Genomic DNA, 27,097 nt, shown 5'->3' with positions numbered 1-27,097 from the left:
CCTAGTCAGGGGAGAGGCATGATCTCTCCGAAGCCTCAGGGGTCAAAGGTGTGGGTGGGGAGACCAGATTCTAGCTGTGGCAGAATGTGGGTAAGTGCCTCTGGGAGGCCTAGTTCAACTTGCCTTCTTCAGGGAGCAATGGTCAGCCCTGTGCTTGTAAACTTGGACTTGCCAGGGCTCAAATGATCATAAAACATCAAGATAGGGAACCAAGAACCTCCGTGCCATAGGGCAGTGGTAAGATTAGAAAGAGCACAGGCTTTGCAGCCAGGAGATCTGTTCTCTAAGCTCTGCAGTGAGCTGGGAATGATGATTCCTACTTCACAGCAGTATTGAAGGGGAAAGGTGATGCAGTAGAAGTGTGCCAACACAGAGTCGTTCCCCAATGAAATGGTAGGCATTATCCTAGTAATACGATCAGGATCACGGGTCAGTCCATAGCACCGCTCTAAAAATCATTTATACTGTCCTAGAACAATCTAAAAATCCTTTATACTGTTTTCTATCCTGCCTTTTTTCACCCAACATATTTTTCAAATAACTCTGTCAATATAACTTTAATGGTTAATATTCCATTAAATTTGATATGCTACAATTTACTGAATCATTCCTCCATTGGTGGTTATCTAGGTGGTTTCCAGTACTTCCGTTTATAAATTAAATTCTGGTGAACATCTTTATACATGAAGCTTTCAGTTTCAGAATTAATATCATTTCCTTGGGGTTGATTAGTTTGCAGTAGAGGGATTATGAGGACAAAGGCTTTGGGCATTTTTTAAAAACATTTTTTATTGATTTATAATCATTTTACAATGTTGTGTCAAATTCTAGTGTTCAGCACAATTTTTCAGTCATACATGGACATATACACACTCATTATCACATTTTTTCCTCTGTGATTCCCTGTGCTATACAGTATAATCTTGTTTATCTGTTCTACAATTTTGAAATCTCAGTCTATCCCTTCCCACCCTCCACCCCCCTGGCAACCACAAGTCTGTATTCTATGTCTATGAGTCTATTTCCGTCCTGTATTTACACTTTGTTTTTTTGTTTGTTTGTTTGTTTTTGTTTTTTAAATTCCACGGCTTTGGGCATTTTTAAGCATTAATACTTTCCAAAAGCCTAGTCTTTGGCTCGCACTGCCTTCATTAAGGGATGAGACTCAGCTCTCTGATTTGTGAGCTGCAAACTTTTTCAGTTTGTCTCCACCAGCTTCTTCCTGCCTCAGCTCATAGCCTGAGCCTTTTCTGTATCTTCCAAACAGCTCTCTGAGCCAGAATCCTTCTCTAGGCCCCAGTTTGCATCTGCCCTCTGCCTTATTCTTCAGGGCCGTCTGCCTTGTCCCCGTGTCTGACACTGACTGACATAGGGGTGGGCTCAATTTCCTAGTCTCAGGCTTGTAGATTCCTCCAGTCATACAGGGTCAAGTCTGGAACTGCTCTTTGTTCTACTTTTTCTCTCTTCTTCTCCACACATCAGGTCCTAGCCCACGTATTTATCAATTTTAATCTTCCCATTTGAATCATATTCTTACTCAGAGTGTATTTGTCACTTTGTCTTCATTGGGTCCCAAGGAGGAATCTTTAGAGGTGGATACTGTCTCCCCCAGTAGAGAGGAAGCTTCCTCAGACAGGGGCTGTCTGTACTGACTCTAACAGAGGGAGGCAACAGATACAGGGCTGCATCCTGTGAGCAGGAAACACTGAAGACTCGGTTCCTATTCCCTAAGCATTGATCAGGGTGGTCAAATCTGGGTGTGCACACTTGTCTTATAAGATTTCCTGTTGCATCTGGCTTCTCCGTCTCCTCTCTGAGAGTAGGTGCTCGCTGAGTTGAGACCACTTAATCATCTATGTATCTCTTACAAATGTCTAGTACAGGACCAGGGAACAGTCCTTTGTAAGCCTTTGTCAAGTGAGTGCATGAACAGCCCCTAGTCAGTGAATAAGACCCAATGCTCTTTGGTCAGAGTATAAAATACTATAAAATGTGTGACAAAAGCTATTGGCAAGAAGCTCTCAGAAGACTTCATGGAGAAAGTGAGATCCATCCTAGGTCATTGCAGAAGTCATTAATTTATTCAATTACAAAATAAGGCTGTGGTGCTTCACTGTGCTCTCAAGAATACTTTGGGGATGGAGGGGAGGACTGGTGAAGTATCTTGCCAAAAGATGAGATGGTCTTGGAATAGCTTTTTGATATCTGGAACTTTCTCGCCTATGAGCCTGTTTGACCTCCCTGAAAGGCTGGAGTGGAAAAAGCATGAATTCAAGGAACTTGTACAAATTACTTATCTTCTTTGAACTTCATTTTTATTACCTGTAAAATTAGCATAGTAATGCTGACCTTCCAGGACCACTGGGAGGATTAAATGAAATGATGTGTATAATGTGGTGTATATAGAGTGAGGCCAGATGTCCACCCCCTCCATCCTTGTGCAGCAGGAGGAGGTGTGGTAATGGCCTCGGGAGGCCTGTGCTGTGGTCTCCACTGACCCTGCAAAAGCACTGTAACCCCAGCCTGACCTGCTGGTAGGTTGCTTAGGAGAGGAGTTGAGAAGTGATAGGAAAAAGGTTTCGTGTGCAGTTCATGAGTTAAGAGACTATTACTTAATTGCGGGTTTGATGGAAAACATTATGTGAGGTTGGTTCAGATCTTTCCGGAGGTCTGCCAGCAACCTCAGAAGTGGAGCCTTATTGAAAACAGCTGGAGAAGAGCCTGGCGCCCAGCCTCCCCTTGCTTTTCCATGCCCAGAGCTGTCTCGCTCCGTGGACAGAGCTCAGTTCCCGGGACTCTGCCAAAGCCCTGGCAGCCTCAGCTGGGGACGGGTGGTGGCTCTGCCCAGGTCCAGACTCCAGCTCAAAGGTTGAAAGCAGTTAAATCTGAGAGGATTTGGCCAGGACTGCCAGTGGCTATTTCTCTCAGGGCTTGGAGTTAACCACTGACTTGCATCCTTGCAGGATGAGTTAACCAATGCGAGGTTCTCTGGGTATGGGTGTGGGCTGCCTGCTGGGCAAGTGATGGATGGACTTGGTTGTCCTTTGAAGTCCTTTCCACGGTCCTGCTGGCCAGCAGCTAGGGAGTGAGGACATTGTTCAAAGCTCCCATTCGGAAGCCTCAGCCCCTCTGCTGCAAAGGGCCTTCCGTGGAGAATGCTCCCAGCCCTGCTCCAGCCGCAGCCCATTTGGTCTTATTCCACTTGGTCACCAGCCATGCCGATTTCAGCCGGATTTTCTTACAGACAAGTATGGCATGCCATTCCCTCAGCCTTCCTCTCTGAGGGGACTGTTAGTCACAGCCATTCTCTTTTTTAATTTACTTTCCCCCCAAAAATGTGCTCATAGAAAATTTGCATAATTTGAACTTCAGTCAGTTTTCAATTTTTTGGTGTTATTCAAGAAAGTAAAATATATTCACTGTAAAAAAAATTTGGAAATACAGAAAAGTATAGAAAAAATAATCTTACCACCAGAAATAGCAGCTGTTTACATTTTTGTATATTTCCTTTTAATGTTTCTCTTTTATAACAGGAAGAATGTATATGGTTATTCAACATTGTATTATACATATTAAATAACTAGTTTTATGAGTTGCCTTTTTATATAAACTAATATTTAATTAATGTTTTCTCGTATGCCTCAAGATTATAATTTTTAATAGTTGTATAATATTTCATCCTTTTGTACCATAATTGTTTAATTTTAATTAATTTTTTATGCTTTAGAACAGTTCTTAAAATAGATTATGCTCTCAGCCCATAATTGTTCAATTAAACTTTTCTTCCAAAATAACTTAGAGCTAGAAAATTATTTTTCATATTAAAAAACAGAACTCATCCATTTTCTCCAATGTTCTTGGAGGGTAAAGCTGGTCCAATGGACCAGATGTAACAAAGGGTATGCTTCTTATTTTGGCTTCTCTGTTTTAATGAGCAGAGAATATCCTTCATTGTTTTCATCCTGGTTTCAGTATAATAGTATCAGTATCCCTTTCTTCCTCTGAATTGATCTGGCATCCAAAATTTACCTTTTACATTAAAAAAAATGCGTATTTCAAAGCTTCACAGTTTCCTTCCTTTAGACACTGCTGAGGGAACTTTCCTTCTGGGACGTGGTGTTGTTTCCACCTCTGAGGCCCCCACCAGCTTCCATTCCCAGTGGCTCCCACCTGGCTGGAGAGTTATTTTAAATAGACTACGTTTGGGACATTTGGCTTGATAATATTTGATCTTTTACATAAACTTACATCCATCATCACAGACATCTTTGATAATTCTCTGAGCAAGAATCCTTCTCTGGGCCCCAGTTCGCATCTGCCCTCTGCCTTACCCTCCTGGTATCTGAAACAAATACTAGACTTACTGGATCTTTTTAAGTCTCTTGATAGCTATTTCCAAATTGTTAAGACAGCCTCATAAGATCAGCTTTGATCTGCTAATTTCATAGCTAAGAAAAATGAAATTCAAATTGTTACATCATCAGTGTTTATAGAATTTAATTTTCCCATATTCTCATAAGCATTGGTTATCACTTTACCTATGAAATTAACAAACTTTAATAATGAACGATATCACATTTTATTTCACATTTGCTTGATTAATTTTAAATTAAACTTTTTAAAAATTGAAGTATAGTCAGTTTACTAAATTAAACTTTTTTAATATGTTTGGCTGCCTCATGAACTTACTGCCCATACCCTTTATTTTTTTTCTTTATGTACTTTTTTATTTAGTCATATAAACTTTTTATATATTAAGAACTTCCACCTTTGTTTTCTATGTATAATTCAAATATTTTTCATTTGTTTCATTTTGGTCATAATTTTACTTTTGTACAAAAGTTTAAATTTAAGTGGGTAAGTGTCTTTATGGTTTCTGCCAATGGTATCACTTGGAATCTCTAAGATTATATATGCATTTCTTCTAGATATTTTTTTAACTTTTAACATTTTAATCAAAGTGGATGTTTCTGTGTGTAGTGTGAGGTAGGGCTCTTAAATATGGTTTTTTCAAATGATCCATATTTACTCAATAATTCATTATTTTTCCCATTCATTTAAAGGCACTTTTTTACCATGTACTAAAGGCACATGTATAGAGATTGCTTTTGGATATTTGGCACTGTTTTATTAATAATGTGTTTATTTTTGTATCAGAACCAAAATGACTTTAATTATGGTTTTTTAACATTTCCATATTTAACAGTATGATCCCACTGATTACTATTAAGCTAGGGATAAAGTATTTTTCTTTATTTATTCAAGACTTCTCATATGTTGTTTAGAAAGTTTTTAAACTTTCGTTACATAGGACCTTTGCATATCTTAAGTTTATTCCTAGATGGTGTGTGTGTGTGTGTGTGTGTGTGTGTGTGTGTGTGTGTGTGTGTGTGTGTGTGTGTTTGTGTTTGTGTGAGTGTGTGTTTGTGTACACGTGCACCTGCACATGTAGATCTTTTCTAACTGGTAATAGGTACTAGATATGAAAACAGTCTTGCTTTTTGAGTAGTTTATAACTGGCTAAAGCCAATATCAGAGGTATCTTCATAGCCTTTAATGGTTTTATTATTGAACAAAAAATACTAAAAATTAATGAACCAAACATTCAGCTCACAAAAATCAAATAATAAAACAAACCAAAGGAAAGCAGAAGCAAGATTTTTATATAAAAGAAATTAATTCATTACAAAGTAGAAAAATGATATTAGTGAATACATTTAAGGATTAGTCTTAAAAATAAGAACTAGGCAAACCCAACTAGACCAATCAAAGAAAAACAGAAAATATACATAAAATTTAGAAATGAGACTCTAACCACTGATCTGGAGTTGACAAAAATGAGATTTTCACATTCAACTCTGATAATATATTTAGAAATCTTGAAAGAAATTTTTTTTCTAAGAAAACAGGAACTACCAAAATTGACTAAAAAAGAAATTGAAGACCTGAAAAGTCTAGTGGAAGAAACTGGAAGGTTGAGGAAACATCTGAAAACATGCTGGATCCAGATAGTTTTGTGGGTGAGTTCATTAAACCCTTCAAGGAACAGATCATTCCAAGCTCTGTATTTGTAGCACAAAGGTTATTCACAATATGAATGGAATATTTCTTTCAAGTTCGTTCTCACCTTTATGCATTCAACTCTGTAAATTCTTAGAAGACTAAGATTTGGGGTGAAAGGCATCTCAGAGGGTAGGAAGTTTCCCTTGACAACATCCCAGCCAGGTGGTCCTCCAGCCTCCTTATGAGCACTTCCGGGGTTGGGGATCTGTCATGTTACACTTAGTCCCTTTCATTGTTCAGGCATGCTATCCTTTTTTGTATCAGCCTAAGTCTGCTTAGATTTTGGACCTATTCTTCCCTGTTCTGGAGCTATGCAGCAGATAGAATCTTTTATGCAAGAGCTCTTCATATATTTGAAGACAGGTATGTCCTCCTTGTGGCATGTTTTATTTCAGGCTAAATATACCTCCTTCCATCAACTAGCCTTTATGTTCCTTTAGTAAACAACTGTTGAGCACCTGCAAGGTGCCAGGAGGGCAGTGGGCATGGTCATCACCTCACAGATCATGAGCCCCTTCATCAGTGTCCTGTTAACATGTGGCATCTGTACCTGGGAGCATCCTGTCAGTGGTGGTGGGACAGAATGGGGCTGCCCCCTCCTTGTTTGCACACTATGCTCTATTAATGCATCTTAAGACTGAATAATGTTTAGGAGACTCTCGCCCAGCTCCTTTGACACATGAGCTGCCCCTGCCACTCCGATTATTTCTAGTTGATGATTTAGAACCTTCACGATACTTGTTCTCTGCTAAATTTCTATTCATTTGGACCTTTGTTCTTTTAGGATGTCGATTCTGTTAGCCCACATGTTATGACCCCAGTATTGATGCCAACTTTAGTTCTCATGAGCAGCTTTGCTGTCTTCATTCAAGTAATTAGTAAAAAAAAGTTGGTGCAAAGGAGAAATATGAAGTCCTGGGACCTCCCAGAAAGATCAGGTCATTAATTTCAAAATACTGGTTGATCACCTACTACATGGCAAGCAGTGTGCTGGGAGTTGATGATTCACTGGTGAGCCAAACCTGTGTAGGTCTTTCCACAAGCAGTTACGGTCTAGTGCTGTGAGGCAGGCGGGAGTAACTGCAGATGGAAGAATTATAAACTGTGATGAGACCCACTGAAGAAAGAACATGAGGTGCCATGAGCACATAGCAGCGTGACCTCGTTTGGGACAAGAAAGAAAGGGCCTTCTGACATGACAGTTGAGCTGGGACATAAAGAGTAGAGAGGAGAGGCATCAGTCAACCATCCGCTCAGTAGTGGACTTAGTCATGCTGGACATGGAGACAGCTTCTAAGTAGGTGTAATGTCTAGTTCCCCCTCTTGAGTAACGCAGTCCTGTAGGGAGTTGTGCCAAATGTGCCTGGAAAAGGCAGCAGCATAACCCATGTTACTGATATAGGTGCTGTCATCTCACATTGTTGTGAGCCATGTGATTTAAAAGTCTCATTTTTTTTTTTCCAGTAAAGTCATCCAAATATCCTTTTGGAGTTCCAAAATTTTGATGTTCAGACTTTATAACACCGACTGCTTCTTGCACCTGGAGGCTGCCCATGAATCTCTTGTCAGATAATGTGTGCTGATTTTGCATGGAAAATCTGGTCACTGTGCTTGCCATAGGGCAGAAAGAAATATGGAAGGTGATGTAATGGTGATTAGTTTGCCCCAGATTTTCTGGAACAGGCCTGATTTTAAACAGCCTGCCCTGTGATCAGATAAATGTCTGCTGGTTTTTAAAATGTTATCACTTTAGATAACAGTGTAAGTGCAGAAAGTTGGGAGGTGAGAGAGCTCAGAAGGGGTTGGATAATTGGGGAGGCTCTCAAAGGGGAGTGAGTGGTCCTGGAGGAGGGAGCAGAGAGGGGAAGGCAGTAGTATCTTGGAACTGCTCCTCGCTGGGTTCCACTAGCTATAAGACTCTAGGGTATCTGTCTTGTTCACTTAACAGCGTGTGGTAAGTGTTTTTAAAAAGGACAAAATTAAGAGGATAAATCTGATGTGTGTGGTATCTCTTATATACAAATAGAAATAGAACTACAGTTATTTCCTTTGCAGCAGAGAGATAACTGAGAATCCATTGTATTGGCATTTAGTCCTGGCTGGAAGATATTTTTTCAGCTTTTTAATTAAGTACCATCTATTTAGAGATGGAGCACTATCTCCAGTACCCATCTGCAGGTGTACTTAGAGAGGTAGGTTCTCTGTGGCCAAGGTGTGGGGTGGGGGCAGGAGCAGCAGTGGCCTGAGCCCCGAGTGCTGTCAGGGGTCTTCGCCTTAGAGGAGGCCTGGGTGAGTTGCATGGGTCCAGTGACCCAGCTGGGCAGAGCTGAGGATTCTGACTCTGCCACAGCCTGCATTCGTGGCTCGCACGTCTACTCTGGGGGAGGTTCTGCCAGGGGCAGCAAAATCAGCTCCAAAGAAGCCGAGGGCCAAGGCAGTGCTGGTTTTTTCCACTTCTCCCTGTCCAGCCAAAGGAAGGGAAAAACACCAACCTTGGAAATGGAAGCCTGTCCCTGGCCCTTTACCCAGCTGAGAGGCTCTTGACAGAAAACAACTTTGGAATAAACACTGCTCTCACGCTTGCATCCTGCCACTGAGAGTAATGGGCTCTCAGCCTCAGGCAGCCCTGATCCTTCTGGGCTCCAGACTGGCCTGCCTCCCCTAGGCTCCTGGGGCAAGAGCTCCCTGTCCTGCTCAGGCCGGGGTGGGCTCCAGTGTCGGTGAAGCGGCTGCCATGGGAAGTCAGTGAGAGGCAGGAAGTGTTACCAGAATTCCCAGAGGCTAGGGGCTCCCTAAGAAAGTGAGTGGTCATGACAGAAAGAGTCAAGCTTTTCTGGTCTAGAGTGGACTCTCTGGGGGCATAAGAAGTTTACGCACCTTTTGGATACCCAACCTGAAGTTGACCCTTTTTCACAACACAAAGTAAGAACCAAGCCATCATTTCCGGCACCATCTCCCAACAGCCTGCCTCCCCAAAAGCACCGCACAGGCGCCATTCTTCCGTGACAATTGCTTCTCCCTGCCACTTCATGACACTCTCCAGGGGACTGACAAACCCATCTTTCCTCTTCCCCATTCCTCAGGCCTGGAGGTGAGTATAGCTGACTTGCTTAATTCAGTCAAGACCTTATTTATTAGAAACTAAAAAAATACATACTTATATGGTGGGTAGTAACTGGCCTGGTAAGGGACAGGCAATGGAAAGAGACTTGTCATTACCTATTTTTTTATACCTCTCTATCCTTTTAAGGTTTCAAATCATGTGATTGTATTACCTATCAAAAAATTAATCTAAGTAATCTTTTCAAAAATTCAATTTTCTAGAAGCTATCCCTGTATTTTGTGGTCAGTCGCATGGGCTTGAACCTAGCCCTGTCAGGGTCATCATGGCCCACTCTCTGGTTATGAAAAGATATTTTTCATGTGAAAAAAAAGACCTTACTTATTAGGGTGACCCTGGTGCTGCCAGCACATTCACTCATGTCTAGCAGCTGCATGGGCTGCACCTGAAATTCTCTGATCTGGGTGGTCTGGGTGGTCTGCTTTTCTTGTAGTAATCTGGGATATGGGCTGATTTTGAATATTCCTCCACCAGCCAGGGGTTGGTCGGGTGGAAGCAGGCTCTAAGGACCCTGAGCACACAGCTTTGGGGGATGGGGAGATACCCTAGCCTTCTAGCTAGTGATTATAGCTGCCGTGTGTGGGGCTGGCCTCCTCTGGGGATGAATGTGCTTGGTGCCAGCTCAGCTGGGCCCCAGCCCCCCAGATCCCCGAGGATCACATAGTTGAAAGGGACATTGGCAGGAGGGGGGAAAGGAAATTTTGAGTTTTGTTTTCACTAAATAACTGGGCAACTTTTCCCTCCAGTTTTCCAGATGCTTCTTCAGAAAAGAAATTTCAATGGCTTGGACTAGGAAGTCTAAATATGCTTTAAATGTGTGTTTTGAACTAAGACTCAAACCCCCTTGGCATTCCCTGACCCCAACATTGCCACCAACAGACACCCAGACAAGCACGGCACGCACAGACTTGCTCACTGTGGGACCTTCTATGAGGGTCCTGGTGTTTGTTTCTTCTCTCTTTCCTGTGTCCCCTGGGGCACTGCCCTAAAATTCCTGAACAATAGCTTGTGCAAGAACTGCACTGCGTGCAACTCAGTTGGCAGGAGCAATAAATCAGGCAGAAGTGGCTGCAAAGCACTCCCCCGATTACACTGGGACTGTTTGTGGAGAGAGGTTGGAGGAGAAGGAGCCTCAAGACTCCTCCTAGGCTGTGCTTTCACTGCCCTGGCCTGGGATCCGACTCTGTTCACCTCTCTTTGAGCCCATCCCAGGATGGGGACCCCGAGGGGGCTGCCACAAAGTCGACAGAGCTGCTGGGAACCATCTCCTGTCTAGTCAAACTTGAGTGGCTGGTTCTTACGAACCCAGATCTTTCAGCCACCCCACCCCAGCTCCCTTGGGGCTGATGCTGTATTGGGAGGTGGCCCCTGGAGTCCTGCTCAGCTCACAGCAGCTGCACCATTGTAGGGCTCCCCCATCCTCCCCGTGCTCCTTTAGTCCTCTGTCCATGCCTCTTCTGCGGCACTGATCATGCGTGCTCTGGTCAATTGCGTGGCCCTGTTGTCTTGCAGACCAGGAGCCACTCCAGGGTGGGCAACCAGTTGTCTCCATCTTATTTCCTGGTGGTGGGAGAAGGCTCATTTGGCAGGAGTACAGTGGGCAAGGACAGAGAGGGGAGACAAATAGGCAGGGGCCAGGCCACCTAGGGTCTTGGGAGCCACAGTCAGTGGGTATTATTCTTAGTGCAATGAGAAGCCATTGGAGAATTATAAAATCAAGAAGTGACTTTGGTCTGATTTACATGTTTTCAAACTTTTATTTCTTGATTTTAATACCTAGCATAAAGCTGTTGTACTAAAGGCAATGTCATGTTTGGAAAAGCGATAAACATATAGATAATTGAAATAAAACAATGTTCAAAATAGATCCATTATATATAACTCATTGATTTTTTTATTGTATAAAATATACATAGCATAAAATTGACTATTTTAACCATGTTTAAGTGTATATACAGTTCAGTGGTATTAAGTACATTCATATTGTTGTGCAACTATCACCACCACTCATTTCCCAAACTTTTCTCATCTTACAAAACCGAAACTCTATGCCCATTAAACAACAACTCCCCATTTCCCGCCTCCTCCCAGCCCCTGGCAACCACCATTCCATTTTCTATCTCCATGAATTTGATTACTCTATATAAGTGGAATCATACAGTATTTGTCCTTTTTTGACTGGCTTATTTCATTCAGCTTAATATCCTCAAGAGTCATCCATGTTGTAGCATGTGTCACAATTTCCTTCCTTTTTAAAGCTGAATGATCATTACATTGTATACATCTACCATATTTATGTATCCATGCATCCATTGATGGACACTTGGGATGTTTCCACCTTTTGGCTACTGTGAATAATTCTGATATGAACATGGATGTACAAATATCTGTTCATGTCCCTGCTTTCAGTTCTTTTGGGTTTATACTCAGAAGTGGAATTGCTGGATCACATGGTAATTCTATTTTTAATTTTTTGAGGAAACACCATACTGTTTTGCATAGCAGCTGTACCATTCTACATTCTCACCAGCAGTATACAGGGATTTCAGTTTCTCCATATCTTTACTTATTTTCTGGTTTTCTAAAATGTTAACTATCCTTAACATGAGTTTTTATTAAAAGAAAATGAAAATTTATAAATCTGTGAGGACAAACAGAATGGGAGAGAGACAATAGCAGACAAGTCATGTCAACAAATTGACGGATGATGGAAAACAAATAGGTGATTGGCTGACTTGGATTTTAACTTCCTGCGTTGTGCTAGGCCTGTGGCTAAGGGAGTGGGAAATAAGAAAAAGTAAACCTTCTTGTGCCAAAAAAAAAAAAAAAAAAAAAACAACAACAAAAAAAAACCCAAAAGGCTGAACAGTTGGAGGCATCATATACTTTCAAAGCCTGGGTTGTGGAGTGAAGCTGAAAACTGGAGGATTGGTTAAAAATGCAATAAGGAGCAGTTAGGTCCCAAATCCCCTCCTGTTCTCCATGTGCCAGGCCACTGCTCCTCCCCTACACCTGAAAGATCCAAGGTTCTCTGTGCAGAGACTGAACCTGACCAGCTCTCAACTGCTGGGCATATGCACAGCTGCAGTCAGGGGTGTTGTCGTAGTCAGCAGGGAGAGGGGCATATTGCATAGAGACCTCTCATGGCCTTCCCTCAGCCAGAGTCCCAGATACTGGTAGAAAGACCTAATTACTGTGTCCCCAACACCACCACCTAAGCAGGAAGTTAGAAGATTCCTCTCTGTGGAAACTGATCATCTCAAGAGACAAGATCCACAGATATTGATAGTTGAGAGTTTTTACTCATTCACTCTACTGGGAGGTCCAACAACTTGACAAGGCTCCACTTGTGTGCTGAGAGTTTTAATTTCTTCACTCATGTATATGAAGTCAGGGAAGGGTCATCAGCTGTCCAAGGGAAGCCTCTGTTAGGAAAAAGACCAAAAGACAAGTAGAAATAGAAGATTACAGAAAACTTTGAAGAAATTTCATCTTATCTCACAGATAAGATGTTGCTTCCATTAAACAAGAAGACGAGAATATTCAAAGCAGTTTTGAAAAACCAAAAAAGGAGATTTTTAAAAAAATTCATGGTAGCCAAAATAATAACTTCAGTAGACTGGCTGGAAGATAAGTTGAGGAAATCTCCCAGAGAGAACAAAAAGATGGAGGGGGAAACAGGTGCAAACAGAAAAGAAATGTAAAGAGTCAGTCCAGCAAGGTTCATATCCAGCTCAAGAGTTCCATAAAGAGAGCACAGTAAAAAACAGTGGAGAGAGGATTGTCGAAACACAAAAATCCCTCAAAATTGAAAGACTTGCATTGCCAATAATGAAAAGACTTATTACCAAGGGTCCAATGCAGTGAGTGAACAAAGGCCCACACCAAGAGAAGTCATCATGGAGTTCTGGACTGTCAGGGATAAAGAGAAGATTCTACATGTATGGGAGGAAAACACACACACCCGCACTCACCAGGTCGTAGAGGAAGGATCAGCATGGCGCTGTACCTCTCACAGCAACACTGGATGCCAGAATCACTGCCTTCAAATGCCAGGAAGCAACCCCTTCAAAATTCTGAAGAAAGCAAAGATTTTCCACTATAATCCCTTTCCTAGGTAAACTGTAAGTTGAGTATAAAGTAGAACCTTGACACTTTTGGAAATGCCAGGTTTAAAAATTTAACCTTCCGTGCATTCATTCTTAAGAAACCACTGGAGAAGGATGTGTTCAACCAAAATGGAGGCATCTGCCAAGAAATTTCCCAGAGGATGGGAAGGAAGGTCCCTGGACCACTGTGCGTCAAGTCTAGAAAGCATCATTTAGATTGGAGGACAATGACAGAATGTTCCAAGAGGGTATCTCCAAAGAAGAAAAAAATAAAAGCCACTGATGAATTCATTATCTAATGCATTTGACCATTGCTGAGAAGAATTTGATAGTTCTCTTGAGAGGGTTGGATTCTTAAAAAACGAATCCAACCAAACGTATGGCAGGTATTAACTCCAGGAAAAATGTAATCGTGATATACTATGTAGCTTGGCAGTGAGCAAAGTTAAAATGAAGCAGACCCTAACACACTGACATAATAAAAATTGTGATGTAGCTATTGGGGGGTAGGAGAAGGGTTCATGTTGGGGGAGATTTGAGAGCTGAAAGCTCGTATTCCATATGGAGAAGTTAAGAAGTCATGTCTAATGTTAAAAAGAATAAAATGGTAGTTGTGTAAGCCTGTTGGTTAGAAATACAGAAAAAGAAATACCAAAAGAAATGGCTAAAAGAATTGAAGATGAATGCCTCAAGGAAGTGGAAATTAGGGGTAGGAAGGGTAGAGCAGAGGCCTGCTTTTTTTTTTTTTAAATGACTTACAGTACCAGTTGATATTTTAACCATGTATGTACAGGTATTGTCTTAGAGAGAATGAAAACATTCAAAGAGAACATGTTTGATTGTGTTTTTCAGCCTGGTGGGCAGTCAGACACACTTTGCACAAGGAGCAACTTTTGATTTCTTACCTGGCGTGGTTCTCTATGCAGATTCGGGTCCCTTTGGGCAGTGGGGCCTGGGAGGGACATTCTGCCATCACATAGCAAACTCACAGCTGCCCTCTGCCCCTTGTGCCAAGTATTTTTCAATGCATCCCAGAGACACTTTCCTGGCCATATTGATGCAGGCAGCCCGCAAGGTCCTGCTTTCAAAGCTGCACCTGCTCACCCCCTCCCACACAGTCTGCCACCTGGGAGAGTCTAAGCAGAATGCATGCTTTGTGTGGTGACGTGCATTGGAGCAGGTGATCAGCGGCAGCCAGGAAAGACCAGTTAAGCCAAGGGAGCCAAGTGGAGATGTTCTCAGGTTGTTGGGACCCTGTGGTCACTTTTGCCCCACTCTGCTTTTAAACATAATTGCCTCATATTCTCAGAGAGTCCTCCTAGGACAGGACATTTCCAGTACAATCTATAGCCAGTTTTTGAGCCTTGTGGCATCTAGACTCTGCTGTTTGAAGGGTTAGGAGACATTGCCAAGTGCGTTGTTTAGGGAGGATCCCTCTGTTCCATCTCTTCTGCCAGTGAAGTATGTCTCTCTCTCCAGGTCCAACCATGACTGGCTAGAAACTCAAGATTTATTACGCCAGATTTCTTTCCTTCCCGAAAGTTGTCCATGCCCTTGAAATTCCAGGGCTGCATTAGTCAGTGAGGTGGAAATCAAGGGGATGGTCTCTTGTCTCAAAGGTGCATGTGGTATTATAGGAGTGGAATGATGGTGCAGATGAAACTACAGACTGGATATTTGTTTTAAAATGTGCTTTGTGATGTTACATAAAATCAAGGATCACTTTTCAAAAGGGGCTTACTCTTTAAATAAAAATAATAAGCCAGTTCAGCTCAGCAGAAGGTATTCTCAGTTTAAGTGTTAGGTTTTTATCTAATTATGAGTGTGATAATCGAAGTTGTCTATAAGAATTTGAGTTGTGTAAGACGAGGCTCAGCAAGCCCAGAGGTTCACAAGGAGTGATATTTCTTAGGGCAGAAACAGTTTCACACTGTTAACAAAGCTGGGAGCTGAGTGGGTTCTAAGGTACCTTATAATAAGGAATTATGACTTTGAAGAAAAGAAGAGACAGAGGATCTAACCTTTAGAATTTATGAATGTGCTATTGTACACTTACTATCTCATTCGATCATAAACTTGTCCATGGAAGTGGATACTGACGTCATCCTATCTAACGGTTATGTGAACTGAGGGCCACATAAGCTAAGTGACTTGTCCAAGGTCAGGCAACGAGTGATTGGTGCAGCCTGCATCCACACACAGGTCTGTCTGATTCCAGATGCCATACACCTTCCTGAATCAGTCAGGACTCATGTTTGCAAGTGACAGAAACCAACTCCTTCTGGGTTAAGCAAAAGAAATGTATTGTCTTATATAACCGAGTTGATCTTGAGTCCACCATGGTTCTACCTGGCCATGCCTCCATCTCTTCTTCACTGTGTATGTGATGTCTTATTCTGAAAATGGCTTTCTTCTCTTAGGTGGAGGCAAGAAAACGGGGTTTGGATGAGAGAGGATGGCTGTGAACAGATAACTTTAGGCTTACATCTTCTCAGTATGGGATCCCTGCGAAGAGAGTTCATTCTCCCTTTATTCTAACTGAAATTGCAAGGAAGAGCTCTGATTGGCTGGCTTGGATCATATGCCCATTCTGGGAGGCCGAGCATTTTGGTCAGGAGGCAGCTGACTGATGCATCTCCACCATGCATCAGTGAGTGGAGAGGGAGCTTACATGGGAAACGGTGGGCAGGAGATCCTGAGTGAATCAAACAAAACTAAGCCACAGCACTGATTTGTTAAACTTCTATGATACCACATGTGTCTTATTAATATTTTAATATATCTGAGAGTGTATCTCAGCTTGACAGTAGAAACTGGAGCGTGAGCTCCCAGGCCAGCCTACCCAGCTGGAGATGCCATGTCCTTGGAAGTGGTCACGAGAGGGGGTAAAGCCAGCACTCAGGACTTTGTGTAGAGAAGTTCCCAGTAAGACTGGAATTCCACTGCCATCCCACAGGGAATGGAGTTCAAACAGAAAGGCTTGTTTTTATAGGAAAACTCTGAATTTGGAAAAACTGGAAAAAAGAGAATCCAAGGGTTGCATGCATGGATAAGCTTTGGTTAGTTAAAAGGAAATTGATTTTTTTGTTTAAAAGATTCTAAAGGGCCTGAGGCGTAACCCAAGGCTGCCAAGCTATAACCTGCCTCGTGCTCTCATGGGGAGAACCCAGAACTTCTCAGGCTTGTAGATACAGAGGTGCCAGGGTATCTGTGTCTTGAGCCAGAGGAGAAGAAACTTGCCCTAGAAAATGAGAGTGGCTGTTCCCAAAGAGAGACTTTCAGCATCTGTCCCTGAGGACCCAGGAGGCCTTCACTGGGCCAGACTGAGGAATGGTTCTCTACATTCTGCTTTTGTTTTTCATGGAATCACTTCTGTCCTCGCTGTTTCCCAACTTAGACTTTAGGGCCGGGAGCATCCAGCACTTCAAGCCTCTCACTAATTGCTGTTTTTAGCTGGTATGATCTCTTCCCAGTGGATTCTGTGGGTTCCGTTAAGGCCTTTGACTGTTGGTAACGGGATTATTCAAAGCCTTAATTAAGTCCCTGCCTGTCCAATGGGCCGGGTGCCAGTTGCTGACACAGACCCAGGCCCTTCAGCTCGGTCATGCCATGCCCCTGGCTCACCCTTCACTCTTCACCCTCATAATAGACCCATGATGTAAGTTTCATAGGCATTGTTTGTAGTCTAAATTGCTTGGGGTGTTAATGTTTTAATTCTCCTTTCTGTGCATCTGTGTCCACTTGTTATCTGGGTGAGTTTATCTTGGAGATGGGGCAGAGGATTCCTCAGCACTATTGGTTTACTTCCTGTTGTTTTTCAGTTTTTAAATCACTAACCATGGTCTAGTGATTTATCATAGGAGAATGTATTCACTATAGAAGAAGCTGCCTTGAAACAGGGGAAAGAGTTCAGGGTGGTGTGCTACAAGAAATCAGAGTAAGTGTGTAGACAGTCGTGTTGCAGAATCAGCTTTGTCCAGCTTTGGAGAGACATCTGTCTGACAGGTTTCCTTAATGTCGCATCCTTCAGGCTCAGCATTGATTTAGTCACTCAACAGGATTCAGACAAAGACATATTGACAGCCCTCTGTTCTGTTGTTCCTGGCCATAAGGATTTCTCAGCTCACTGCTCTCAGCTTCTTTGTGTATCTCTCTAACTCTGCAGTATCCTGCTGGGCAGTCTTCTTTCCCCCTGGCCTTAGGATAATCCCGGTTTCTCTCCTTTTGGTTTCTGTCCTCTGACGTGGGCAGAGCCTCTGTTTCATCTCCTGCCCAGCTCTGCGCTGCAGCTGTGTGGGCTTGCAGTGTGCAAACAGGGACAGGCCCACCCAGGAACAAAAGACATGCAGGAGGTCATCAAAACAGCACCCTCACCCCCTTTCTACTACTCACCGAAGCTAAGAAAGCAGATGTGCTGCTCTAAGTCTTGTAGTGGGTGTGGCGACTGGAGAAGCTGGCACTGCTCTGGGCTTCCGCTCTGGGCTTCCGCTCTGGGAGCCTGGCCCGGGCAACCTGGAATTGACTGAAAGCCCTACACACACGTCAGAGAAAAACCAAGAGACGGCATGCTCTTAAGAAGGTTTTACTTTCCATCATTAAGTAGATCTCAAGACAGCACCAGGTCCTACAGACTCTCCAGCACAACAGGCAGGTTTAACGTGGCAGCGAACAGCTGCCCGCCTGCAGCCCAGCTTTCCCCTCACTGTCCAACACACGCAGATGAGTCCCGTTCCTTTTAGAGGCTTTTCGAGGCCATCAAGTTTCTTGAGGACATTCTACGTGCTGGAGCCCAGTTTGACTATTTTAAATTACTACAGGGGTTATGGTTATTGTATCTTTATTTTTATGGCACATTGTCGGTTATGCCCTTGATTTATTTGCTCCTGGGCTTTTGTTCAAGAACACAACCTCCCAATTAAATGTGGTTCCTGTGGCAAAAATATGATTCTCCATAGCATGACCCTCTTCGGGGCCATTTCCAAAACCTCATTCTGGTGAGAAGTCAGGACTGCCTGCTCATGTTCATAATGATTTCTCCTTGTGGTCACTTGGTTTCCCCTTATGGAGGGTTAGAGGGTATTAAGGCTGTGGGCTGGGCCCAGAGGAGACTGAGGAGAGGAAAGAATCTCCCGCCAGGAGCTAAGTGGGTCACTGTTTAGAACCAGACTACTTCAGGGATGGAAGGCACCTGAGATATTAAGAGCTGTTTTCTCTCCAATGAAGGGAGGAAATCACAACCTGAAGAGGCTGGGAAGCAGAGCCAGACCCAGGACTCAGGCCCAGCTCTTACACTGTCTGTCCTCTCAGTTCCACATGACCCTCCTGGGGGTGTCTTGGGCAGCCACCTGGTACCCATCCTTATCTGTCTTAGACCTTGGGGTATTTCTGCTATAACAGAAATACCACAGACTGGGTGGTTTAAACAACAGAAATTCATTTCTCCCAGTTTTGGTGTCTGGGAAGTCCAAAATCAAGGCACCAGCAGATTCAGTGTCTGGTCCTGCTTCCTGGTTCATAGCTGGCCAGCCTTCTCTCTGTCCTCACATGGGAGAAGGAGAGAGAGAGCTCTCTGGGCCCACTTTTATACAAGCACTAATCCCATTCATGGGGGCTCCACTCTCATGACCTAATCACCTCCAAAAGCCCCACTTCCTAATATAATCACATTGAAGGGTAGGATTTCAACACGCATTTAGGAAAGACACATTCAGTCTATTGCACCAGCCTCCTGTTATTCTAAGGAAACGGCCCAGGACTTGTATGGCATGGCCATAACTTTTGTGAGCCCTTTGGCTTTTTCCCAAAGTGGGAGCAGATACTACTTTAACCTAGAGGAGATTTAGGGTCTATTAGAGATAGACACTTATCAATGCTTTGGGTTCTACAGTATTTGCCTCACCAAAGACATGAATTCACAATGAGGCACAGAGACAACTACTCAACTTGGAGACCAACATTGTGATCCCAAATCTGCCACTTAATTTGCCATGTGAGATCACTGGCAAATCACCCACTTCCCTAGGTCTCTTTCCTCAGCTCTCTGGGCTCAGTAATATGATTGATTGGCTTTGCATGCTGTCACGGACACTGTTGGTGCCCCACCCAGATGCCCTTCACCAGGCTGCTACACCCATGCCCAGCTGCTGTGAGTGTTGGCTAAGGGGTCACAGGTAGGGCTCCTGAATCCCTATCTCAGGGTCTGCTTCTGGGGAATCCGACCCAGGACACCTCCCTTATTGTGTCACAAGAATCAAGTAAGATTCTGTATGTGGAAGCCCTCTGAGAACTAAAGTATCACTTTTATTGTGGTTTTAGACTAGGCTGTAAAAATCCCAGCTGTGGCTTCTTGGCTGAATGCCCATGATGAAGGCAGATAAGGCGTCCAGGGAGGGCAGGGCCATTGTCACGCACACAGAGATGTTCATTCAGGCTTCTCTTCTTTCCCCACCCAGAAGCCCAGGATAGTGGGCAGACAATAAAAAATACTTGAAGTTGAATAATTTTTAGGTACAGTTAGGTAGTGGCTGAACCAGTTTTTCCATATTGGGAGGATAAGAATTGGAGCTGCAAATCATTCAGACCTTGGAATGGAGAAAGGTCACAGAAATTCCTGCATTTGCTTCAGACTCAGGGTGTGCAAAAGTCCATTGCAAACTGCAGCTTCCTAAGTGGTGCCAGTTTCAGCATATTTAAAAATCCCTGGATATTTATTTTGGTCTGTAAGGGCACTTAGGAGGTAAATTTGGTGATGTGGGGTGGAGGGAAATGTAAATGTATGTAGAAAATAAAAGGAAAAGGAAAATGGAAAGGGAAAGAAGGGCCTATGTCCCTGAGGTCGGGAACACTTGCAGCGTCCCCAGTTAATCATTGATGCCTCAGGCCCTGATGGCCACAGAGTTGGCACTGCTGCAGGGGGCCAGAGTACTTGCAGTGGAATGCCAAGAATGCCTTTGGGGAAGTTAATGATTCATCTCCTCCCAGTCCTAGGGCTCTGCACTCCCTTTCTCTGAAGCTGATGACAGAAGGCTATCTGATCATCTTCTGGAGGTTAGGCTGGCCCTGCCTAAAGAGGTGAAGGAGAAAATAATGACAACTTGCAAATTCACTACCTGAGCTGACTTCCAAGGGGCTTCCTTCTGTAGGAAAGAGTTTCTTTTCTCACTTGTTTTGGGAAAATATGCTTTCACAGGGAAAAAGAATGCTCTAATAGAATGGTTGTCTGATACTCCTTTGCATGAAACTTTGGGCCAGGATAATGCCACAAGATGACATGTTTTACATGGATATGTGGCATTCGCCACCTTCAAACATGCATAATGTTTGTTTGTATGCCACTTTAATTTCCATTTCTAGATTTAAGTATCTTGAGGGCCTCCGCAAATTAATGGCTGTTATACATTCATTACACAGACATGCTAATATAAAAGGAGCACATTTTCATTTGAATTTTTTTTTCTTTTACCAAAGCCAGGCATTTGCAGAAATATCAGAAAATGATAGTTAGTAAAAGGAAAAGAGGAGAGACCCAGAGACAACCAGTGTTAACGTTTTGTTTCATATTATAATAGACATACATTATAATATGACCGTGGTCCCCTTCAACACCACCACCCTCAGACAGGATGTATGTGCTTGGTGACGCTGCAATGGCCCAGGCATGACTACACAGCCACCTCGCCTCCCCTTTCTTCCACATGCTGGTAAAGCATTCTCTCTGACCTTGCTGAGGTGTGTGAAGAGGAATATTGCTGTAGGCCATTGAAGGATTTCTTTGTAAATGCAGTTTGGGGTCATCCAGCAAATTCAGAGTTTGCTTCAATCGTATCCATGCTCTCTTATCTTTTTTTTTTTTTTTAACATTTTTTATTGATTTATAATCATTTTACAATGTTGTGTCAAATTCCAGTGTAGAGCACAATTTTTCAGTAATACATGAACATATATATATTCATTGTCACATTTTTTTCTCTGTGAGCTACCATAAGATCTTGTATATATTTCCCTGTGCTATACAGTATAATCTTGTTTATCTATTCTACAATTTTGAAATCCTGTCTATCCCTTCCCACCCTCCGCCCCCTTGGCAACCACAAGTTTGTATTCTATGTCTATGAGTCTATTTCTGTTTTGTGTTTATGCTTTTTTTGTTTTTGTTTTTGTTTTTTAGATTCCACATATGAGTGATCTCATATGGTATTTTTATTTCTCTTTCTGGCTTATTTCCCTTAGAATGACATTCTCCAGGAGCATCCATGTTGCTGCAAATGGCGTTATGTTGTCAGTTTTTATGGCTGAGTAGTATTCCATTGTATAAATATATACACTTCTTCTTTATCCAGTCATCCGTTGATGGACATTTAGGCTGTTTCCATGTCTTGGCTATTGTAAATAGTGCTGCTATGACCATTGGGGTGCAGGTGTCATCCTGAAGTAGGGTTCCTTCTGGATATAAGCCCAGGAGTGGGATTCCTGGGTCATATGGTAAGTCTATTCCTAGTCTTTTGAGGAATCTCCACACTGTTTTCCATAGTGGCTGCACCAAACTGCATTTCCACCAGCAGTGAAGGAGGGTTCCCCTTTCTCCACAGCCTCTCCAGTGTTTGTCATTTGTGGATGTTTGAATGATGGCCATTCTGACTGGTGTGAGGTGATACCTCATTGTAGTTTTGATTTGCATTTCTCTGATAATTAGTGATACTGAGCATTTTTTCATGTGCTTATTGATCATTTGTATGTCTCCCTTGGAGAATTGCTTGTTCAGGTCTTTTTCCCGTCTTTGGATTGGGTTGTTTGTTGTTTCTTATTAAGTCATATGAGCTGCTTATATATTCTGGAGATCAAGCCTTTGTCGGTTTCATTTGCAAAGATTTTCTCCCATTCCGTAGGTTGTCTTTTTGTTTTACTTATGGTTTCCTTTGCTGTGCAGAAGCTTGTAAGTTTCATTAGGTCCCATTTGTTTATTCTTGCTTTTATTTCTACTAGGAGAAAATTTTTGAGATGTATGTCAGATAATGTTTTGCCTATGTTTTCCTCTAGGAGGTTTATTGTATCTTGTCTCATGTTTAAGTCTTTCATCCATTTTGGGTTTATTTTTGTGTATGGAGTAGGGGAGTGTTCTAGCTTCATTGTTTTACATGCTGCTGTCCAGTTTTCCTAACACCATTTGCTGAAGAGACTGTCTTTATTCCATTGTATATTGTTGCCTCCTTTGTCGAAGATTAGTTGACCAAAAGTTTGTGGGTTCATTTCTGGGCTCTCTATTCTGTTCCATTGGTCTATATGTCTGTTTTTGTACCAATACCATGCTGTCTTGATGACTGTAGCTCTATAGTATTGTCTGAAATCTGGAAGAGTTATTCCTCCAGCCTCTTTCTTTCTCTTCAGTAATGCTTTGGCAATTCTAGGTCTTTGATGGTCATGCTCTCTTATCTTGGGAGTGAGTAAAAGCTGCTGCTCCTACCTATATATAATGCAAGCAGCTTCTTTCTTGGGAGGTTTCTGTGATGTCTTCTGTGCTTTTCCTGTGCTAAAGTCCCCCAATTCTGGGTCCCAGGCTGTGCATTGATTGGCCAGTCTGAGCCCTGGGCCCTCTGAAGATGAGTCCATTCTGACGGGCCTGTTGAGTTTCAGGGGTTTGAGGGCCCTTAGGGAACTTTCTCTGAAACTCAGAGTGATTTCTTTTCTTGGAAAATCTCTCTCTTCATTTTCCCCTCTTTGGGGAAATATCTTCTCTCTAAACAAGTTGCTATGAGGCTTAGATATGTTAAATATTTAGAAAAGTGCTTAACACTTAGCACTCAACAGATGTTAGCTGCTAACTCTGTGAAAAAGAGGGGTCTAGGGCAGCACTGCCTGATAGAAACACCAAACAAGGCATGTATGTAGCTGTACCTTTCCTAGTAACCACATTAAAAAAGAGAAAGACAACAACTGAAATTAGTTTTAACAATATATTTTATTTAACCCAATATGTCAAATTTAATTGAACTCAGGACCTCGTGCATGCTCTACCACTGAGCTAGACATCTCCCCCTCCAGTATTTTTAAATTACCAAGATAGTTTACATTTTTTCAAGAATTCATCTTTTTGAATTCTTCAAAACCCCGTGTATAATTTACATTTACAGTGCAACTCAGTTAGGACCAGCCACATTTCAAGTGCTCAGTGGCTGCCAAACCGGGCAGCTCAGGTCTAGAAACTTGCTACTCGAGGTGGGATCTAGGGACCAGAAATATCAGCATCATCTGAGAGCCTGTCTGAACTGCAAACTCTCAAGCCCACCCCAGCCCTATAGAAGCAGAACCTGCATTTTAACAAGTGATTCATTTGCATGTTAGAGTGGAAGCACTGGGCTAGAGTCCCTATGCTCAGTCCCCACCCCTGGGATTCTGACTTAGTTGGTCCAGCGTTGGGCCTGGGCACTATTATTGCTTTAAAGCTCCCCCTGGTGATTGTAATCATGCAGCCAAGCTTGAGAGACACTTGTGTGATAGGCTCTGAAGCCAGGATGCCTGACTTTACCACTTTCTACCTTCAAGACCTTGGGAAATCTACCCAAACTACCAATTTCCTTACCTCTAAAATGGAGATGAAAGTAGTATTTGCTTCAAGACTTGTTATGAGGATTAAATGAGTTAGCACATGCATAGCACCCAGAACAGTACCTGACATGTGGGGAATACTCTGTACATACAAGCTCTCACCCTTTCTTCTTTTCCTTGAAGGTCCGGGGTTACCCAGAGCCCCAGGTGACGTGGCACAGAAACGGACAACCCATCACCAGTGGGGGCCGCTTCCTGCTGGACTGTGGTACCCGGGGGACTTTCAGCCTTGTGATTCATGCTGTCCGTGAGGAGGACAAGGGAAAGTACACCTGTGAAGCCACCAATGGTAGTGGTGCCCGCCAGGTGACAGTGGAGTTGACGGTGGAAGGTGAGTACCAGGAGGTGAAAGCTCTGGGGACAGATGAGCCATCAGTTTCCCCATGGCCTGCGGCTCCTGCTTCAGCCCTCTCTCGGCAGAGGAACCCACAAGAGAAAGAACACTCATCCCTAAACTCAGGGCCTTTTAATCTGATGGGAGAAATGTGGTCCCTGGCACAAGGGAGGCCTCCCAGGAGATACTGTCATGCTACACACCACGTTACTTTCCTGCTGCAGCCCTGCCTAGGCTTCCCTGCACACAGACTGAGACGGGACTCCTCATCACGGCTTTACAAAGCCTGGCCCGCTCTGGCCCTGGCCTGGCTCTCCAGACCCATCCCCTACCGCTCCTCATCCTGCTCACTCCCCTGGACTCCAGCTGGCCCACTGCTCGTCCTGGTGCAAGGCCTCAGGGCCATCACAAGGCTGTTCCCTGAGTAAAGAAGAGTTCTTCCCGCAGCCCTGCCCCTGACTCCTCCCCTCACTTTCCTCAGGTCTCCGCTCCTTGGAGGGACCTCCCCTCCTTAGAGAACCTCCTCTGACCACCCCATCCCCAGGACTTCCCATCCTCTCACAACACCTGAACTTTTTCTTCTAGGGCAATCACTGTCTCCCTTTTTATGATCTCCTCCACCCCTGACCAGTAACTGAAAGCTCTAAGAGAAGGCGGATGTTATCCTGGTTACCGCTTATCTCCAGCATCTAGAAAACTTCCTGGCTCATGCCAGATACTGAATTACTTGGAGAATGAACAATGTTTATCATCTTAATTATAAAGTAATACATGCTCATCATAAAAACTTTGTAAAGCTCAGAAAAATATATAGGAGATAAACATACCAGTGTGTTAACACTGAGTAGTTACTTTTTCTTTTTTTTTTTTTTTCCTCCTTTGTACTTAAAAAAATTCTATTAACTTTGTTAACTTCAGAAGTTCCAGGAAAAACATTTGATCAAAGGAAGTTAGAGGGGGAAGCTGCCAGTGTATCTCCCACATGCTGAAGCTGCCCCACTGGTGAGAATATTTCCATCTCAGGCCACTGGCTGCTGCTTAAAGGCTTGATGTCTGAAACAACATGGGGGCCTGTCAGACCCTCAGAAGTGTGACAAGGTTTTCCCCCACCCTTCCAGGCCTTTCTAAGGGCTTATAAACCAGAGGGTCAGACTCATTTTCTTCTCTCTCAGAAAACTATCTCCCAACCTGGTTTTCAGGGGACATTATGTGCCAGGGAAGGTTCCAGAATGGGGTGAGGTGCACCTGGGCCAATGTTTTTCCTGTTTGCCTGCATCGTGGAAGGACAGGCTGGCTGTTTCACAGAACAGAATGTGCATAGTTTGGATGCTTTCCCGAAATTCTTTAACTGAGTGACTCATTCCTTTTAATGACCTTCAAGTGCCTGTGGGCTGGGGCATTCCACGTGGAAGGTGGCCCCTGGTCAGAGTCTCTGAATGGCCCTCATCTTGGCCGGTTCTGGTCTCCCCTGCAACTTGCACTTCTCAGTGCCTGAACTTTGAGGTGAGGCCCACACATCCCCTTATATTAGTCAGCTCAGGCTGCCATAACGAGATAGCACAGACCATGACTTATATAACAGAAATTAATTTTCTTACAGTTCTGGAGCCTGAAAGTCCAAGATCAAGGTCCAGCAGGGTTCGGTTTCTGGTGAAGGCTCTCTTCCTGGTTTGCAGACAGCCACCTTATTGCTGTGTCCTCACGTGGTAGAGAGGAGGCGCTCTGGTGCCCCTTCCTCTTCTTATAAGGGCACCAGCCCTATTGGATGAGAGCCCCTCCTTATGACCTCATTGAACCTTTGTCACCTCCTTACAGGCCCTGTCTCCAAATACAGTCACACTGGGGGTTAGAGCTTCAACTTGTGTGGAGACGCAGTTTTAGTCTGTAACACCCGTTGTCTGATCTTCTATTTGGAGCTGGGGAAACGGGGCATCAGAGGTCCAAGTTTCTGGTCCCAACTTTTGCCAGTCAGATGTGTGACTTTAAACTCTGGATCTCTGTTTCTGCAGGGTAAAAGGTTTGAATTCAGTGGTCCCTAAAGCCTGGCTAGCCCTTGTTTTCTATGATCCATTTTAGAGGAATAGAGTGGGTTAGGAGTGCAAGAGAAGTATATAAAACCCAAGTCATAGTAAAACTGTTTTTTAGTTCCCATCAGTAAGGACGTTAGATCTGATGTCTCAACTAAGAAGGAAGAGTTTTAGTAGGTCGTGGTACTCGGGGCAGGAGAGAGGAAAGAAGGCAGGAGAACTCTATCAGAATGAGAGAAGGATGAGGCTCTTGATCCTGCCCCTTCCCCTTTGGTTTTAATTTGGGGAGACCATTGAAGATGTTGTATGCCTTCTAACCTGAGGAGAGAATGACCTAAAGGCTGCAGCCCCTTTAAGTGTGAACGGTCCCGTGTACATTCTACTCCTGCGTCAAAGGCCAGTTTAAGCCGATGTGTGGTTTGGGCCCACCCCATACACCATAGGCCAGGAAGGATTCACTCTGGCCCCTTCTGCCATGGATGAATTGTTGACTGGGCCAGGCTAGCCCAAACTCTTAAAAGGGAATCCAGCATCCCCCCTGCTTCTCGCCAGCTCTCTGTACTATGCTTCTTACTTATGCTTCTTATTTGGAAAGAGCAGCGGTTCTGGAATTAAGAGAATGATTCTTATGTGGAGCCTTTTGACCCTTCTAATGGTCAAGTTAAGAACGTGGTATTGTCACATGGTCTTGGATTCTAGCTCCACTGTTTTCTTACTATGGGGAAATTAACTTTCCAAACCTTAGTTCTCTTTCCCTAAACAGGAGCTAATGGCTGCCCTCTGGGGTTGTGTAAGGATCAGTGCAGCACTGGTGAATAGTAGGCACCCAATACATGGTAGC

At 43.5% G+C, this 27,097-nt stretch overlaps 1 protein-coding gene across 2 annotated transcripts in view; it reads left to right on the top strand.

Annotated features, from left to right (window-relative positions):
- MYLK (myosin light chain kinase) overlaps positions 1-27,097 on the top strand; it is a 173,618-nt gene that overhangs the window by 19,718 nt on the left and 126,803 nt on the right. For both annotated transcript variants that reach the window (XM_045507222.2, XM_045507221.2), the window contains exon 3: positions 24,019-24,226. In XM_045507222.2, the coding sequence (XP_045363178.2) occupies positions 24,019-24,226 (208 nt within the window). The remainder of the gene's footprint in view (positions 1-24,018; positions 24,227-27,097) is intronic.

This window comes from Camelus bactrianus, chromosome 1, assembly GCF_048773025.1.
Source record: "Camelus bactrianus isolate YW-2024 breed Bactrian camel chromosome 1, ASM4877302v1, whole genome shotgun sequence".
NCBI classification, from domain to species: domain Eukaryota; kingdom Metazoa; phylum Chordata; class Mammalia; order Artiodactyla; family Camelidae; genus Camelus; species Camelus bactrianus.
The sequence above is the reverse complement of the archived record's forward strand: the minus strand, read 5'-3'. Positions and strand labels throughout refer to the sequence as shown.